This window comes from Gnatocerus cornutus, chromosome 9 (assembly GCF_029298725.1).
Source record: "Gnatocerus cornutus isolate USDA-ARS CGAHR chromosome 9, icGnaCorn1.1, whole genome shotgun sequence".
NCBI lineage: Eukaryota > Metazoa > Arthropoda > Insecta > Coleoptera > Tenebrionidae > Gnatocerus > Gnatocerus cornutus.
Window position 1 is genome coordinate 6,059,319 of NC_142241.1, and position 18,527 is coordinate 6,077,845.

The 18,527-nt window shown below is 34.6% G+C and overlaps 2 protein-coding genes across 2 annotated transcripts; both read right to left on the minus strand.

Moving 5' to 3' along the window:
• Nucleotides 1–7: 7 nt before the first annotated feature.
• On the minus strand, nt 8–1,809 carry Osi2 (DUF1676 domain-containing protein Osi2). The gene is made up of 5 exons (XM_088045538.1): nt 1,637–1,809; nt 1,440–1,588; nt 866–1,015; nt 677–818; nt 8–531 (listed from the first exon to the last, which is right to left on the minus strand). Exons 1-5 carry the CDS (start codon nt 1,737–1,739, stop codon nt 107–109), a joined length of 969 nt encoding a protein of 322 aa, XP_087901664.1. The 5' UTR covers nt 1,740–1,809; the 3' UTR covers nt 8–106.
• A 3,775-nt stretch (nt 1,810–5,584) lies between these two features.
• Osi24 (Protein) lies at nt 5,585–14,348 on the minus strand. Its single transcript, XM_088045701.1, has 5 exons — nt 14,164–14,348; nt 10,981–11,327; nt 8,070–8,451; nt 5,893–6,201; nt 5,585–5,796 (listed from the first exon to the last, which is right to left on the minus strand). The coding sequence occupies exons 2-5, from the start codon at nt 11,309–11,311 to the stop codon at nt 5,586–5,588; spliced, it is 1,233 nt and encodes a 410-aa protein (XP_087901827.1). The 5' UTR covers nt 11,312–11,327; nt 14,164–14,348; the 3' UTR covers nt 5,585.
• Nucleotides 14,349–18,527: the final 4,179 nt, after the last annotated feature.

The following is an 18,527-nucleotide window of genomic DNA, read 5'->3' on the forward strand; positions in this document are numbered from 1 at the left end:
AGCGGCGTTTTACTCAAACTTTTATTTACATTTTTACAACAAGAAACGAGGAATAAATAATTACAAATGAGTATAAATATTTACAGACTAATCTCACAATAACTATTTACGAGTCAGGCAAGATGGATTTTTTCTTTGTGCTTTCAGTTTCAGCCTCTATATCACCTCCATTATTCCTGTAATGACTATATCCATTATATGCCAAATGTTGGGCGGTATTGTCATCTCCGAAATGAACATTGCTGCCATATTGAGCCCCAGCAGCGTATTCACCATCGCCTCTAAAATGAGGATGATATCCCACTCCTGCAGGACTATAATGAGGTCCTGAATAATAATTGGTTGGTTGTAAATTAGGCTTGCAAAGCTTAAAGTAGCCGATAAGCCCTGGGATGACGATTGCTAAAAATCCTAAAAGCTTCTTGAAAGAGGCGAGCCCCAGGATCAACGGAAGGAAGAGTAAAAGCTTTAATTTGAAAAGTTTCAAGATGATCAGCATCGGAATGAATAATTTCTTTAATTGTTTGCGCTCTGAAAAGAAGATTAATATTTAGTAGTTCGGCTTTTTAGAGGTGTCAAAGAGATTTACTAAATGAGAAATCTAATTAAGCGACAAGAGGATTCTTGCTCGAGCGTTGACTCGTATTTTTCCCTTTCGCTGTATGGCTATACTTACTGAAAAGCGAATCCTTTTTATCCTCGATTACATCAATTTCATCAGCAATCTCGTCGATGAATCTAGGCGAATACCTTCCTCTTTCAGTAACTTCATTATTGAACTGTACCTCAATTCCCGTCGATTTCAGGAACTTCTCGATCTGGAACCAACCACTGAAAATCCGATTTTCACACTACTAAAACTTACTTTTCTCATTCCGAATTTCACTAGCTGATCCCATTCGGATTCGTCGGCTCGAGGAGTCGACGAGTATTCATATTGCTCTTGAGACAGTTGTCTCAGCTGGGATTGAGGCATTCGGAGGATTTTAACATTATCGTTCAGGTGATATTGGGGCTGAAACCATTAAGTTTTTCTTTAATTAGTTGTGAATTACCCTTCTGTTTGCTAAGGGTGCAGATTTAGGGGTTGTGTGGCTAATTTAATTGAAATTGATTCGGATCTACTGAGTGAGGACAGATGTTAGGAAAGGGATAATTCAGTGCCCAGATAAACCCAAGACACTTTAATTAAATATCGGAGTTTTATTAGGGGGAACCATATTTTTATATAGATTTAGATAACTCGGGAATAAACTGACAGGCTTTGTTAAGCTTTAAAAGCTTCCATTAGCTTTTAATGAAATTGTTAGCGAGTATTTTTGTGTCTGAATATAGTCTGTGGGGACGGCGGAAAGCATATTAAAAGGGTTTTGTTAATATGAAATGGAAAATTAAACAAACTTGGTAGAGAAATAACATAAAATTGATTCCCCACTCACTTTGTTGAAGAACTCATCCAACGACACTAGCGCTCTGGATTTGAAACACTCCGCCAGGTCTCCTTCTAAACAAGCGGCGTTGGTTTTGGCCAAATAGGGGTCAGTGTCCGGCCCTGTACCCAGTCCGATCCAATCCAACAAACTCCTATCTACACTAGACGTTAAACCAATTCAAAACATAACACAAATCACTTTACCTTGCGCTTCCTGCGGCAAACTTCTCTCGTTAGGCCCTATCGACTGCAGCGCCACCAATGAGATTAAACAAGAAAGAAATAACCACTTGACAGCACCCAACATGATTACGGATTGCTCTGGAATCGAATTTACACGATGGATTCCTCACACAATTATTATGTGGTATGACGCAGGTAGGTCACTAACTGTACTAGTGCCGTAATCGAGTTGGCTGCGGAATGTGGCGGCTTCTTGATTCTGTTCTGTTTTATACAAGGGTAAGGTGATGCAGGGTTTGTCCAGATGAAGTAACGGAGAAAGTGGTTTGGGTAATCGAAACGAAAGGAAAAGTGAACTTGAGGAGCCAATGACTGGGTGCAATATTGTTTACAAATTTGGTGGGAAGGAGGATCTTTGATTTTATCGGGTTTTTATTGCGGGCCAAAAAAAAGTGAGATTTGTTTTAGGATTTTTCGGAGAAATTTGAGGTAGAGGAGCTGCTTCAAAACTGGAAGGAGTATGTGAAAATCAAACCGATAAATCATTAAGCTGGTCGCCTCTATTATTTTCTAAAAATTGCTTTGAATTGACGTAATTCTTTATTTTTGATCTAATTCTTTGAAAGATTTTCAGTCTTTAAAATAGCTTTGACTTCTAAAGGCTTTTTTATTCAGTTGAATTTTTACTGCTTTTCAAACGGTTGTAAATATAACTGGAATTCGGTTAAGACTTTTGAATATTTTTCACATTTTGATAACAAAAAATGAGTTAGAATCAATCGATAAGTACCAATGCAAAATTTAAAATTAATCTGTGCAACTTTTTGAAAAAAAGTAAGACTGCGTTTCTATTTTTCATTAACTCTTGGGAAATATATTTGAATTTCTATGTAACATTTGGCTTTACGAAAACACACAATCGAGGAATTTTTTTAATAACCTGAGAATTAGAAGAAATACAAGTTTTATAAAATACTGTAAAATTGGTGGATGCGCCAAACAAATAATTTTAAAAATTTGTTTTATTTGTTTGTTTTCAATAAGATACCATCTTCTAAATCATGAAAAAGTAAATTGATGAATATCTAATTACATCTTAAAAGATCTCAAAGGTAAATCTTCAATTATCGAGATGATTGAAATCTAAGTTTTTCATTTTTGTTGAATGGCTCGGTATCTAATGAAATGGATTTAATTGTTTTGCCTCTTTTTAAACAATTGCTCTTCCTATTAAATGGGCTAAATTGCATAATTTTAAAATAAGAAACAGTAATTTAAGTTTTTATACAAATTTATAATATTTCACATTTTTTTTTAAATTTTGAACTTTGATATATTTACATAATAATAAAACAATGAAATTTACAGGTCTTATTGTTCTTGACTTATAAAATTTTAGAACAAGACAAGAATTTTATCAATGTTTATTTGGTCTGACTGAATATTTACACATGTTTTCTATAAAATTTTGTAACTCTGGTAGTTTTTGACTTTGAAGCAGGACTTTCTTTATCAAGCAAAATTCTTGGTGCAGAAGGACAAAAAGTTTTAAAATAATTGTATTAAGAAAAGCAAGACACAATTCTTTAAAAATACATGAAATGTGATTTTATTTAGGTATTTTTTCTTCTTGGTGTGAATTTCATTAGATTTAGCTGTTTTTGATAAAAACGTGGAAGTTACTAAATACTTATCTAAAAAATTAAGAAATGTACAAAATTTAGGCGTTGTTTTGAGTATATGATGGGTCACTCCCTAAATCGTATCAAAAAATTATCCTGGTTGACTTACTTTTGACTAAAATTTGTCAAATTTTAAATAAATTTTATATTATTGACCAAAGAAACAAAGATTGCTCAAAATACACTAAAATAGAAAAACAAAAATTTACACAAAAGTTTTGAAAATGGTGGATGCGCAAATAAAAAATATGTAAACGTTTTTGTTCTTTATAGATTTGGTCGGATTTATAGATAACGAGACAATTTTCCAAAATACTCAAAAGAGAATTTGAAACTTCTTCTTGCTCAAATTGTTGTAAGAAATACCAATATTTTCCCCAACCGTACGAAACAATACAAATTTTGAAAGGAGCTGCAAAACAAATATGTCACTGAAATATTTATATTTTGCACTTATCTTGAATGTTGTTGCATGCGCTTTTATTTTTATTTTCATTTTACTAAAACATATCCAGTCTAAAAATGAAGCTAGCCCTAGTTTCTAGTTATGAGTATAGAGCACGTCTAGTCAATCTCCAATATTATTTATGTCTCCGCAATTCCACCCCCAATAACTCCATAAATATTGGAACTGTCGGAATAAACACGACAGATATAAAAATGAGGATAAATAAATATTGGAATTTAAGCAAGGTCACAGCCCGATTTCAATACAGAATGTGATTTTAAGGGTTTTAGATCTAGGTTGATTTTACACGTTATTGGGGATAGAAATGGGATTTACACGAGTTTGTCCCGATTTTAATCGCTTAATCTGGAATTACTCGCTCGGTTATGTTTGAAATGAGACAGCCCGCATGGAGGGTTGAATTATGACAGAGAGTGGTTTAAAGACTCCCGGGAGCTGTCTTGCTGTACAAAAGAAAAACAGACAAGGAGAATTTCAAGAAATAACAACAATCACATTTTCATTTTCAAGACAAACAAAGGTACATCTCTATACTCCAGCAACATTATTGCAAGATTTTTTCTAAATTCAGTGCTATTGACCGATTCATTTCAAGTCCAATGACATAAAAGTTACGTAAAGCGGTGTTTCCCTCTTGCAATCTTACTAACTCATCACGGGGTTTTCCAGCCGGATTTTGTTTACTTTCTCTCGGGGAATGCTTTCACATAGATGTGAGTCAATTTTATGGTCGCGTAGAGGAGAGGTGAGAAAATTAAATTTCCACACGTGATCGGAATTGGTTAAATAATCATATTTCACGCTGGAAATTGTGTTTCATGCAGTTATTGTAATAAATCAACTCGTTTAATTACACCCGACATTTTAAAACCGTTGCATGAAAATTATTCGCAAAACTTCCTGTGATGAAAATAGAAAAATTGCTTCATGCATAGCAATCAATCAATGCAGTCCAACTAAAATGCTAATTTTGAAGAACATGTCGCATTCAAGATCGACGAAGCATCTGTCTGCAGTTTTATCCGGCATTCAGATTTTGTTTTAAAAACTATTATATTCAGGAACGAGAGTATCGATCTACAGACATCATTCTCCTTTATAATTATTATAAAAAACGCTCCTTTCATGCTTTTTTTTGGATTCCGAAATAAAGGAGTGATTTAGGGCTATTCAGCTTCACATAACCGTAAATATTGGGGGTTTTTCTGGGCGTCTTAGGAATCTTGACGAATTTCCATCTTCCACCATTGTAGAAATTTGCTCTTGTTTGCTAACAAAATACTGCCGCGATTTTATTACCGGTGGAAGACGTCTTTTTCATTTACATTTTAAAGGGCGATTCATGCGTTTTCATTTATTTTAATTTTGTGAAAATAATGAAAATATTGAAAGATACTGTTTGTCATACATCTAATGGAGTCTGCATACATTTGTTGTTTTGGGGGGCATAAATTTACATTGCTATCCTAAGTCAGAACTTCAGGCCATTGCAAGTTTGCACTGTTTACCTCTAAAAGTTCAATGTTTTGGTAAATGGATAAAACACACAGTCGTCATTATTACAGTTATAAATAATAAACATGTTAAATAATCGATAAAACTGACAGCTTTTAAAATGGTGGATGCGCCGGCGGAAATGTAAACAATTATGGTAAAAGCACTGCAACGCCACGTAACGTCTTTAAAATATAACATAAAATTTTATTCGAAAAAATGTACAAAAGCAGAAATTTGACAAAACAAAACTAAAGTAACTACAATTTAAAATAAATAAATAAATAAAATAAATAACTTAACATTAACATGACTAACATCCGGATCACTTCAATCGTCTGGCTTGCACTAATTTATTAATGTCGTTGTAGGTGGTGAGAATGGCTGGACTAGCTTGATTGGTATTTAAATAGGGACAGCCTCCGTGGGCTAAACATTCCTCTCCGTCTTGTCCATCTTTTGCTGCTTTCATATATCGGAAAAACCTCAAAATGTCAGGATTGTCTGACGCTGGCTTTCTCAATTCGTTAAGTTCCCTGAAAGACACATAGGAATTATTTTCGATTAGAAAAACAGTCTCGAGGGATTATAAATATTGGGAAACTTTTTCGATTCACTAATATTGAAATTACCTGCTCAGCTGCGCCGACACGAGGTTGCTATAGGGCGCGTATTTGGCGGGATTGGCATACATAAGACACACAAGTCTCTCTCGACATTTTTCTGTCTCTGGAGATTTATCATTGCCTAACCCAAGTTGCTGGAAGACAGCGTCGAGCCGCGACAGCAAAGGACTGTAAAAGGGATCGTAACTCGTTAAAAGAAGTGAAGAAGATGGGATTTTGTGGAAAACTTTATAATCAGTCTTCTTATTCGGCTTCCTCATGTAGTAGTTGTCGTTTTGCGGAAGGTACGAAACTCTGTTGTGTCCTATGCCGAATCTGCAATAAATTAAATTAAATTCTTTCCAATAAAAAAAAAGATTTACATTTTAATAAATGGTGCTAACAGTTGATGGATGGGAGAAGCGGATCAGAATAACATAAAAAAATAATTGATAGAGGGAACGAATGGGGTCGTTTTTTATGCAATGATGTGTTTAATTGCGTACGGTGGCTTAGTCGTTTGGAAAACATTGTGATGTTTTATTTATGCATCAACTCTTTTCAAATGATGTAGTATTTATTAATGGGATTTTGTAACGTGTACTTAACTTTATTGGAGCAAAACTATGTGTGTCGGTTCTCGTTCCGACTTTATTATTCGAGTTTTGGTACATTTACTTAACTGTTACGTAAATTTGTCTTTTTAAACCTCTCATGTTCATTTCACCTACACCATTAATTCTCGTTTAATCTAATCACTTGTTCACACTGACGTTTTCCGTAAGCCCACGCGAATTTGCATACATCATTCGTCTCTAAAAAAAGTACGTCGACTAGAATTTGCGTTACTGTCTAAATCATTACATTTGCATAATACGTTATTGTTGGTGAATTATACGCAGTGTAACCAGAGGATGTCGAGAAGGATTAGTTTCAGAACTTGCAGGATTCGAGGTGATTGTTTTGTATCGCTTAATTGGACCATGTCGTTCTATTTACAATGATAAAACCGAGGGGATGAAGAACGCACTTAGTGAATGAAATTTTTATTTGACCAATATAAAGCTAGTTAATTTAATGGGGTGTCGTGTTGGGATATTAACCAATAAGAGTTTGACGGCGATTGGGGAAAAATGAGTTGTTTCGGATTTACGGATGGGTTGCTTTTAAAAAAATTAGACAGGAGTAGAGGAATTTATTTTTAGCTCAGCTTTCACAAAGTGGATCCAGAAATAAAAACCATTTTCTCATTACCTTGGAAGTTTTTTAAAAGTATCAGGTAATAACAACACGTCAATAGATTGTTATACTGTGAAATTTAGTTCCCGTTAACACATACGGGTTATGTAAGTTTCTTATTAAATTTGGTTCGAAATTGTAAAGAACAAAGAGCTTGTTAAGTTAGAGGAAGTTTTGAGGAGGTAGCTAACACGATTTGAGCTTTGAAATTGAAGACGATGGGAGTAACAGTCGCAGCTTATGTTATATGAATATTCAAATTTAATTGTGCACAATTCAACACATATTACGGACAAATTTTGTCTTTACATATCAGTCTTTACTAGTTGCATAATTCAGCTGATTTACTATGGCGTCAATACTTATTTCAAACTTAGTTTTCGAACAAAAACGAAAAAACTGGTTTCAACGTAAACAATGCGATAGAAATGAGTAAAGAAAACACTGCCTTACAAATTGTTTGAAAAGTTTTTATCTTAAATACTTTTAGATAATTAAAAATGCAATATGTAGAATATATGAACTGGCAAATTGATTATTTCGTCTTGAACGTATTCAAAAATCATTCGCTTTGTTTCCTTCACAATAAATTACCGCCATTAAAATGCCAAGACATCAAAGTCAAAGTTTTAATCAAATTCACTTTACATCGCCACGATTTATCATAATTGCGCGTTATAAAATGATCTCAACAATCTATAAAACTTGTTCCACTTTTTCTACATTTATCATTTAAATTACTCTAATTAATTACAAGCTCATGAGAAGATACCATTTATCAGTCGAATAGATTAAATCTTCCTCCTTTATTTTAATTTAAATTTAATGATGAGGTAAACAGCGGCAGCCACAAGGCACACGCAACACAATATCCACAAACAATAGCAATGCTAATGAAGAGAAAAGAGCATAAAACGCGTGCACTAGTAGAATTGCATTCACTCTTTATCACTAAATAAATTTACCTGCTATTCGCGTTTGTTGGGGCCGCAGTACTGCTTGTAGCAACATTCAACTGCAGCCCCGTTTCAGCGCCATCAGTGCCATAATCTTGCACAGCGTCGTTACTATAAGGATCTGTATCTTTGAACTCGAAATCTTCAATGGGTGGTTGTGCTTGATTGTTCATACCAGCACTTGCACCTGAAATTCCTGAAAATGTGGACAATCCTTTGCCCAAGAGTTTTCCTACTCCGCCTAAAATCGTCGGGAGGAACATGGCAAGCATCATGGATTTTATAAGTTGAGCGCCGATGAAAACAGGAAGAAGGAGCTTCTTCAGGGCGAAGGCTAGAAAACCCATTCCAAAGCCGGTGAGAAAGGAGTTTCTTCCGGTACCTTCAGAACCTGAAATGTTTAAGATTTGTATGAGTGTCCACAATCTCGAAGAATCTTAACAAGTTTCGTGTAAATATTCTGGCTCCCATACCATACATATTTATTCAATGTAAATACAAATGCGGTACGCGATGCGACCCTCCAGAGAGGACATTTGTCCGGAAATAGTTGTTTTAGTCCTGTTTGATATGTAACGAACGCTGTCTTCGGGTTTAGTCCTTTGGGACCCCAATTAAAGTGCGTTCGGGACATTTAAGCAAACCTCGGTTTGTTTTGAACTAGGGCGTGCACCCAAACTGCCTTTTTTCAAAATAATAAATTCCAGTGAACCCAATGCGAGTTTTTATCTGTAGCGACAAACAAATGAATTATTCGCCCCGCGCTATATTATTGCCAAAGCTACGTTTTATTATTTGTTTTTGCTTTGGTTGTTTTTTTCACGATGCGGGAGATATCGCAATTAGCATTTTTTGGAGGAAAATATAAAGCGCGCATTTCTAATCCTTTAAACTTTGTATGTTTTGCGTTTTAATTAAAAGCGGGCTATTTTTTTGTGAAAGCAGTGTTTTACCCGGCTGGCTTTATTAATAAAGATGTTGGTCGCGACGACGGAAATGTTAAATTTCGACGTAAATTATATGGCGACAGGGCCATCCAGCCAGAATATGAGTTAAACCTAATCTATACACGTATCCGGCAAACATTAAAGTTATACGCTTCAATCCATTACTGAATGCAGGATTATTGTATTATTACAAATGAATTCGTGCTGTGCACCCATTTCAAGCAATTACAATAATTCTTGAATTTCGTAAACCTGCAACTAAATAATGCTGCTACAATGTTATTGGACATTTATGTGGAAATTCCCTCGTCGTAATTTAAAATCAATAGTTTCAGTGTTTACAGGAACAACGGATTCTGAACTGCTTTTAGTTACTCCAGAGACCGACTTAAAAGCTTTTTTCACGTTTATTCAGAAAATAGCGAATACGCTAATTTTTCCGGTCATGGACGTTTTAAAACTCCACTGAAGCTAGAGTTTTTGACTTTGAAATTGCTTAGGACACTAATTTATACAAATCCAGGGAGTTTTATTTTGACCTGTGCTGACTGAGGATAATCAAAATTCGGCAAATTCAATTACAACTTTAGAGCCTTCATTTTCAATTTGTAAAACGTTGGAACTTTCGCCAGTTATGTCGGTCGAAACGAAACAAGATTCTAAACTGTGTGCCTTTAGAAAATTAAACTGAAAAATTCACGGCTTTACGCTGAGTATCTTATTTGAGTAAAGTGTTTGTCAGAGGCTCAAAGATCACGTTATTACCGCTTTCATCAAATATTTCAATATTCTCTACAGTATAAATATTCATCTCTTTAGCGAGTTAATCGCGTAACCGACAAAGGAAAGAATTTCGCTTTGGAACTCGTTTCAGATAAAGGATTAAGAAAATTGTTGTGGCGAATTTTTTTTTTTAGATTAATGCGAGTTTAAACAGATCTTGCCCACGCCAGTGAGAATGTGCAAAAGTGGGCCGATAATCGATATGGGGAAAACGCAAATAATCGAATTTAAAAAGCAAATTTTCCATCATATTGTACGAGGGATTTTACTTGGGTTACGCGTAGGATGCATGTCAGGGTCAAGAAATAACTCATGGAGAATTTCCTAGTTTGAAAATACATACTTTATAATAAAAATATGTAATAATAATGATGTCATGTTGGCAAGATTGGTACAACGCAAATTATTACAGTTCATGTCCATTTATCAAATGAGGCTAATATTTATTTCCGGGCCTCAATTCTATTGTAATAAATGGGCTTAAAAATGTTTGATTTATACTCAACAATTCGAAATAATATTCAAATTAACACTGGCAGTTTCAATATTTGGCAGGATTTCTCAATTAATTTTAATAGTGAAGTTTAATAAGCAGTCGGAGGAAGTAGAAGTTGTCTATTTAGTAATGCTCCAAAGCTGCCAATATTAATAATAAGTAAATCTTTAGTGCCGGTATCTATTTGCGTGTTGGTTCGTGCGTGAAAATAGCCATTGATTTGAACCATAAACTAGAATCTTATAAAATATGCATTTGTTTTGTTGTGAAATTTTAATTTCAAAGCATAGACACGAGAATTTTACAAATAAAATTTAATAATTTAATAATTTATTTATAAAATTATAGGATACATTTATATTTTTCTTAGAAGCTTTTTTGATTTGTTGCAAAATTGGTGGATGCGCCGTTAATAAAATATCTACAGAATTAGTTCATTGCAATTACAAAAGCGAATGATCTAGACTAGAACTCTTTTTTCTTTAGCAGTTTCGTCTGAAACGGTAAAACTGCGGCAAAGAAAATTCTAAACTTTTATCATTCCTTTGAAGCCGTCTTTTACCTCAACTTGTCTGAAAATAATTTATAAAAAACTGCATTTCTGCTTGGAAATTGCCACTTGAATCTTCTAAAATCTATTACTATAAAAATAAGAACTGTCTAACTCTAGCGCATCCACCATTTGAACATTTACCTTGAAAGAACCTCGCAGTGGTCGGAAAATTAACCGCCAAAACATGCGTCTGCGTGTACTCCTCCAGTTTCCTCTTCACGTAATTTTCAATGCTTGTAAAGCTCCTCGCTGAAACGCACATTTCATCATGAACATGTTTGCTCGAAGCATTAGCGACTCGTTCGATAACAACACCGGGAATTATCGAGTACTCGTCCACACTCAACACACCATCAACAAAGCGCTTTAGCTCTATATCTATATCACTTTCACAGTCCAATTTGGACGCAAATGAAACCGACACTAAACACACCACTGTTATCACTGTTTTGAGTCTCCATGTTTGATCCATTTTGAGGGAAGGCCATCTGCAAATAAAGAACACGAGATAAGTTGGTGAAATGGCACAACAAATTATAATTATACACAACTCGTTTCGTTTGCTTTCTAGTTGTAAAAAATAAGGTTAAAATCATCCCTCGATCCGAATTATTCACCGTACATTACTCCTTAATTGTCCATAAAGTGTCAAGGTCGCAACTCTCTATACCTTCTTTTCCCAGTAATAGCCCACCCGAGCGTGAAAATTTATGTTCACAACCTGGAAAACACCAGACGATGTATAAATATAATTTTATTAATAATTACGAAACCGTATAAAATTGGTACAAAATTTCCACATACATCTGTGACTCTTTTTAACCCTTGTACGGACATGTTTTATGCAAGAGCCACGTGCAGCTTAACGTGACAACAAACCAGCATCACTCATCTTTGTTTCCGGCATTTAATTAACAATTTCATTAAGGAAACAGTTAATCGAAATTTGTTGATGCAAAGTCGAAGTTTTAAGCGCCGGCTAGAGTTCGATCATTGTCTTAATCTGAACTTTGCTCAATTAAAATGTCGAAGGAAATGGCCTTCGTTGAATGTCAAGAACTATAATAAAAGCGTCACTGTAATTACAGTTACAACGCGAATTTTGAGAGACACGCCTCAGTACACCTACCGAATTACATCAGTTTGTAAAATTCGACATGTGTTAAGTGGAATTGAGCCGCATTGGGTCAGTAGGTCTCCACTTTATGGACGATATGCAAACGTGTTAGAAAAGTAGAACTTTAGATAAAGCCTCAATAAAGAACGAAATTACAAAAAGACATCAAAGAAAGGCGCGATAATCAAGCAACTTCCGTCGAAACTTCTCACAAGTTCAAATTGGCTCGAGTGCTACACACGACTGTCATCAAATAATTAATGCACTTCTGATTTAATTAAAAATTAGAATAATTTAGGAGAGTGGCGAATTTTCCGGCACTCAATTGAATAATTTAACGAAATTACATCAGTGTAGCTCGAACTGAAATGAGATTACGATGCCATAATTATTACAACTTTCTATTTGATAATGTTCGTCTTCGTGTCTGTACGCTATTAAACGGAATTAGATACAGAAGTACTTCGAAGTGTACGTGCAGGTGAAAAATAAGGACCTGTTCTAATTTTGCGGGAATTTATTGCGGTGGAAAGCGGTAATTCGTAATAAAATATTGACTTTCCAAAATTTGTTGAAGTTTAAATTATGTGGCTTCTGGGGATAATTACTTGAAATAAATTAGGGGAAGTTATAATGAAACAAACAAAAAGAGTGGTAGTTTGTTTATACTTAATAGTTCCGGTTATTTACTGTTACAGAAAATTGATTAAAGAATTTATTCCAGCAGTAAAACTGAAAGAAATAAAGCTATGAAACTTTGGAAGTAGTGGCAATCATAAAAAAATTATGACTGCAGATATCTTAAAATTGAAATGATTGATTTTCAGTTCATTTTACGATGTTTTTATGACAGTTTTAACCGCAAAATTCTTTAATTTTTATAGCCAAAACAGTCAATTAATTTGTAAAACCTCAATCGCAGTTTAGGTGTCAAAGCACCCGCAACCAAAACCCCACTCCTGAATCTTGCCGGAATGCGCCTTTGCTCTAATCTGGCACAGCACCCGGAAATTCCGGTTACAGGAGATGAAGGGGCATCAATTGTGGTCACAACTTGATATCGAACCCGTTTGTGGGCACGTGCCCATTAATAATGCCATCATAACAATGTAAAAATGTTCAAGGTCTCGTTTCTATTCCACCCTTCAAGTGAAATTTACGACAAAATTCTTGAACGTTGGGGAAGTTCACAACAAGCTGTAAAATCTTGGAAAACAATAACTAGGACGTCGAATTTAAACAATGAAATTATAGAGGTAAATGGGTTCAAAACTTCGCTTAAAGTTTATTATACGTGCGCCATGAATATCATATTGCATCTAGCTTTTCGTTGTAATTCTATCTAAAATGTCTTGTTGTAACCGTAAAACAGGGAGGTTCAGCAAAAGTTTTATTTTAACGACACATGAAAGTTAATTATTCAGCACTGCTTTGAGAGGCGATGAGGTAACAATTATGATGTTTAAATTAATCTTAGTTCTAAGAAAATTGCCTCTCTTCATTTTGGCATGATTAAGTAAGTGTTCAGAAGGGTGTAGGCGTTATTAAACTGAGAATAGTTTAATTAAATACTGTCGATAAACTAAAGTTTGATTAACTAATTTGATAAAGTTTTGACACAAAATAATTGGGATTTCAAAGTTCGCGCTTTAAGCCATTAAAAGTTTCACAATCAATAGCGGGAAATTCAAAAAGTAAGAGGTATGTGATATAAATAAACTTCCTGGCCCACACAGTACAGGCTTGGATATAAATCTTCGGTGAGCTCAAGCATAAATAATAATGAAGTTGACGACTTAAGATAAAAATTCGCGGAAATGAAAATTAAACTTGACATGAATCGCGTTGTTAAAGCTATTTAGATTAAATTATGCTTAATTGCTTTCTGTTTATATCCGGCGGTTTTGCATATTGAAAATAAGACGCTTCCGACTTTTCTGATGTGGAAGGCAAATTAATATTCCCTTACTCCCCAATTAATCTATCAATTTACGTTGGATCTTTTGACTTGTCCCAAACCCTAAATAATTAAGTCGCCCACATTCCTACTTATCCTCAATCAAACGGATGTTATTTATAAAACCAATTTCCATCCCAACGACTTTTAATTCACTGTAACTTTTTTTCGCCATTTCAATCTCCGATTTCGAATCCACCCCGCACATATTCAAATCCTAGCGATTAATCATCTGGATTTTCACACTTACCTGTCGTTAACATGTATCCATTTTAGTTATTTCTGCCCTGCACGAACGTGTGGGAACCAAGACACCTAAAGCACGTGTTCTTTTCTATTTTTTTCACAAAAGAAATGATGAAAATGTTGCGAACAGACTGGCACGTTTTCTTGTATAACACTAAGGAGACGTTGCGCTGGATGCACCAAGAGGTGTAACAGGCATGGACTGTTGACTCGAGAATTCAGGTCATGAGGTCACTCGTCCGCGACGGTGTTGTTGCCCACGAGGTTGTGGACGAAATCGCCAATGAAGAATTGAAGATGTGGCTTTTTCCAAGGTCGGTTTGGACTTTCTTCGGATTGACGCCCAAAATTAAAACTAGTTATTAAGATTTCCACTTTTTTATGTCGTGGTTCATTATGATCTCTCCGGGGAATTCTATTGAAATAATTTACCTTCAACTACCACAATACGTCATTAACAAGCTCTTCTTCATCGCTAAAAAGAGGAATCTTGGTTCTCACGTGACTTTCATTCATCTCCTACATTTCTAATTAGTTAGATTTCGTGTTTACGTTGGGCTAATTTGCATTCAATTGGGTTGAGTAGTCTCAAGAGAGGTGTAGTCACGTCATACGCACCCTTTATGAGGAAAACAATAATAAAAATGCTACCAGAGGTCAATATTTACAAAAGATAAAAGATATACTTGTGTAGTTCATTGTGTGGAAAAACGTGATCACAGATTTAACATCCATGTAATTTGTGAATTTACATAAAATGTATGCTTGGGTTATTTTATAATTAAAATTACACGAAAAAGTGTGTATGAGTGTAATTTTATGTGCGATTGTTATTATAAGACCAAAAGCAACGGTTATTCTTGCAATTTATTTTACGATGAACAAATACGTTTTATTGATGGAACTTTCTTTATGCATAAAGACGTGCTCGAGCATTTCGAATGTCTGAAATTGTGTTATAAAAAGTTGGACCTACATTTTAATGCGAGATGTCTTTTCTGAACATGTTTTTACAGTCGAGTGGAAATATTTTAATTGTCACCACTCATTTGCATGTGAGACAAAAATAGAAAAGCCGTAAAATTGATTACGATCAATAATATTACACAATGCCTACACTTCTTACAGTGCTTTTTATTTGTTTATGTTTATCACCGAAGTTCTAATACTTAAATTGGTGTGAAAATAAATCTATTAATAAATTAGTGCAATTACCGGCATAAAAAGAGACAAATTGCACTTTCTGGAACTAACGAGGGGAAGTGGGGCAAAATTTATCAAGCTATCTGTCCTAATGAAACTAATGAAATTGGCCAAATTAACATTGTTTGGAGACTAAAGATACCCGAAAGTTTTAGATGGGAATAATTTCGTCATTTGGGTCGTTACGCGATTTTGGGGCGCATTTGAATTCGTCTAAATTTCTGATCAAAAATCCTAACAATGAAATTCCAATTGAGCTCAATTTGTTATTAGGAAATGTTAGGATTTACTTTAATTGGTTCATTCGAAAGAGCAGCTGAAAATTTATCAGTTTTACATTAAAAATAAGAACCAAAATATAAAAATAAAGAAAAATATTGAGCTCAAGAGTCATTGCCATTACATAACTGAGCACTGTATTGTTTACCATGAATAAACATCCATAAGTAAACAAACTTTTGCCCTAATCCGACCATATTTACCAGTGAGAAATTGAGTAGTATTTTTCGGTTAAAATATAAATTGTGAAATTGAAATTGTCTGTAATTGATGTATTCGTTGTCACAACGCAATTCAAAGATTCGAATTCGTTAACAAAAAAGGTAATCATTATTTACCAAAGAAAATAAGACACTTCCGTTTCTCACAAATTACAAATTATAAGGATGAGCCAAAAATATGTGTGTCATTTCCATCACAAAATAAAAGTGTACGAGACTGTACTTCCACTGTAATGTAGATTGTGAAAAGTGGAGATGAGCATATTTATTTTTACTTAGCGTGTTTGACCACAAAACAATGTTTTGTAGTAATTTACGCCACTTTCTGTTTTCTCGTCACTCTAATTACGTGTAAACCTATAATTTACACCATTAGCAGATTATTTTCATAACTAAAATTAAACAGTTTTAGATATGCAAATGAAATTCTCTCGGTGCAACTTTTGTTTAATTTCTCTTTAATTAAACTTCCACTTTAACCTAATTAAACTTGATTTAATTAAAATCGCCACTACCTAACATACTTACTGCAGTTATTAAAAAATCATGACAACCAAACACTTTTAAATTTCCTGAAGGTTTAATTTGTTTATTTTCACTACTCTAGTTTTTTTAATACTTCCTTTACTGGGTCAAAATGATTAATTAGACTAGAGTAGTTCACACAGTAAGTGGTTGAACTTCACCAGTTCAGAAGGAGAAAGTTCCAAGGTTGCTCATCTACAAGTATTCGTCACTGCATCCAAGAAACAGAACGGGTCAATAAAAAATTGCCACAAGTAAAATTTTGTAGTTCGAATAACGGAACTCAAGCATACTTAAATTTGAGCGGTGTGGTGTGCATTTGCTGAATTAAAATAAGATAGAAACTGGTTTGGGAGTGTATCGAGATTTAATTGGGGAAGAAGATAAAACCGGCAAGTTGAAGTGAAAACAGTCACATTAACATCAATGGCGTGGTGATATTTTCGAGCTACTTTGAACATGAAATTGGAAGCTATACATATAGAGTGGTAATAAACGTCACATCACGAGTCCGATGACAAATCAAACATTTAATTAGAGTTTGTAATTGACGAGCGACGACATTGTTTTCATAACGTCAATAGATTGTAAAACGACAAAACAGGCTCCTTTTGTGTACTTTGCTCTCAAGAACTGTAATAATAAAACTTAGAAGGCTGCACCGTACCAGCAGTTGATTATTAGTTTCTGTTTCGATTCCGCGGCTAAACTGGAAAGAATCCAAGACATGTGCGAGGATAATGGATAAATAAAGAGCACCGCAACGTGAAAACGTGTCGCCGAAAATACTCCGGATGCAGGGTGGGAAAAGAGGAAATTAATTATTTCCTGTGGCGAAGCTTTCGGAACTTGAGAACGTGACCGATGATCGACAAACTCCAGAAATCTGGTTGAAACGAGGGGATGGAAACGAAAATTAAAAATTCGGTGGGATTAGTTTGCAACCAGTGGTCGTACAAAAAAAATACAGACACCTGTAGATTTCTCATAAGTTGTATAGTTGCACCTCCACTATTATAAATTTTTCCATCATCTCCGGAGATTCTCACCTCCATTTTTTAGCGCTTAGTCATAAATAAAGTTGCTGTGACAGCGTTCCGGGGACGATAATTTTTAATTTTCGTGGCATTGCGGACGACACCTCCTCTTACCTGAAATTGTCATTATTGTCACGCACTGATGACGTAATAAATGCGGTCAATCGGCCATAACTTCGTCCTTATTCCGGTATTGTTAATCAGTTCCGCTTGCGATTTTTTTCGCGACATTATCATTAATCAGAAGTAACTGTCCAGAAGTTTGGGGAGAGGACTTTGCATATTGCACTTTAAAGAAGTGTTTATTGGTGATGTTTTCATTTGCATTCAAGGCACTAATAAATCGAGAAATTGGGCTTCTTCAAAGGGGAATTAATAAAGGAGGTAAAAGCGGCGCATCGCTGAGATGGGAATTTCATTAAACAGGCAGAAATGAAAGGCTTCAATCGGAGTTTTGTATTAAAAAATATTCAAAGAGGAAGAGTCGGAGATAAACTGAAGGGAGAATGACGCTTTGAAATTAATATAAAAAAAAATTCATTAACTAGATTTTAAACAAATGGAAACTGTTGCAATTGTAAACAAGAACTTTTATTTGCCGGCAAGGAGCAAAAGTTTTGAGAGACAGATAAAACTAAAGTAGAAACGATGCTGGTGGAAGAAGTTTTCGCTACAAAAAATAAGCGATCTAAAACTATTGATTGATCTCTGGAGGAATTATATAAACTAATCGTAATTACGTCCACGGGATTTATTTGTGTATTTAAAATACAACAAGTAATGATTGATAAACAAACCCCAAAGCAGATAAATCATTGAATGTGTAATTTCAGAACATGCAATTTATCTGACCCATGAATCAAGTAAATAATTTGACAGCTTTGAAAGAGAACACAACAATAACTTTCGAGATTGATAGTGTCAATCCTCCTATCATTTTTCTTGGAAATTTCTTGCCGATAAATTCACGTCCTACGAAGTGAAGACTAATCGCTTATCGGACTCAACTTTTGTTTCATAAATCACTTAGTTGTGCGACTCGGCGAAAAAGTCTTTCTGACATACATGTACTTACCTTGGCGGATAATGAAATTCAGGATTTA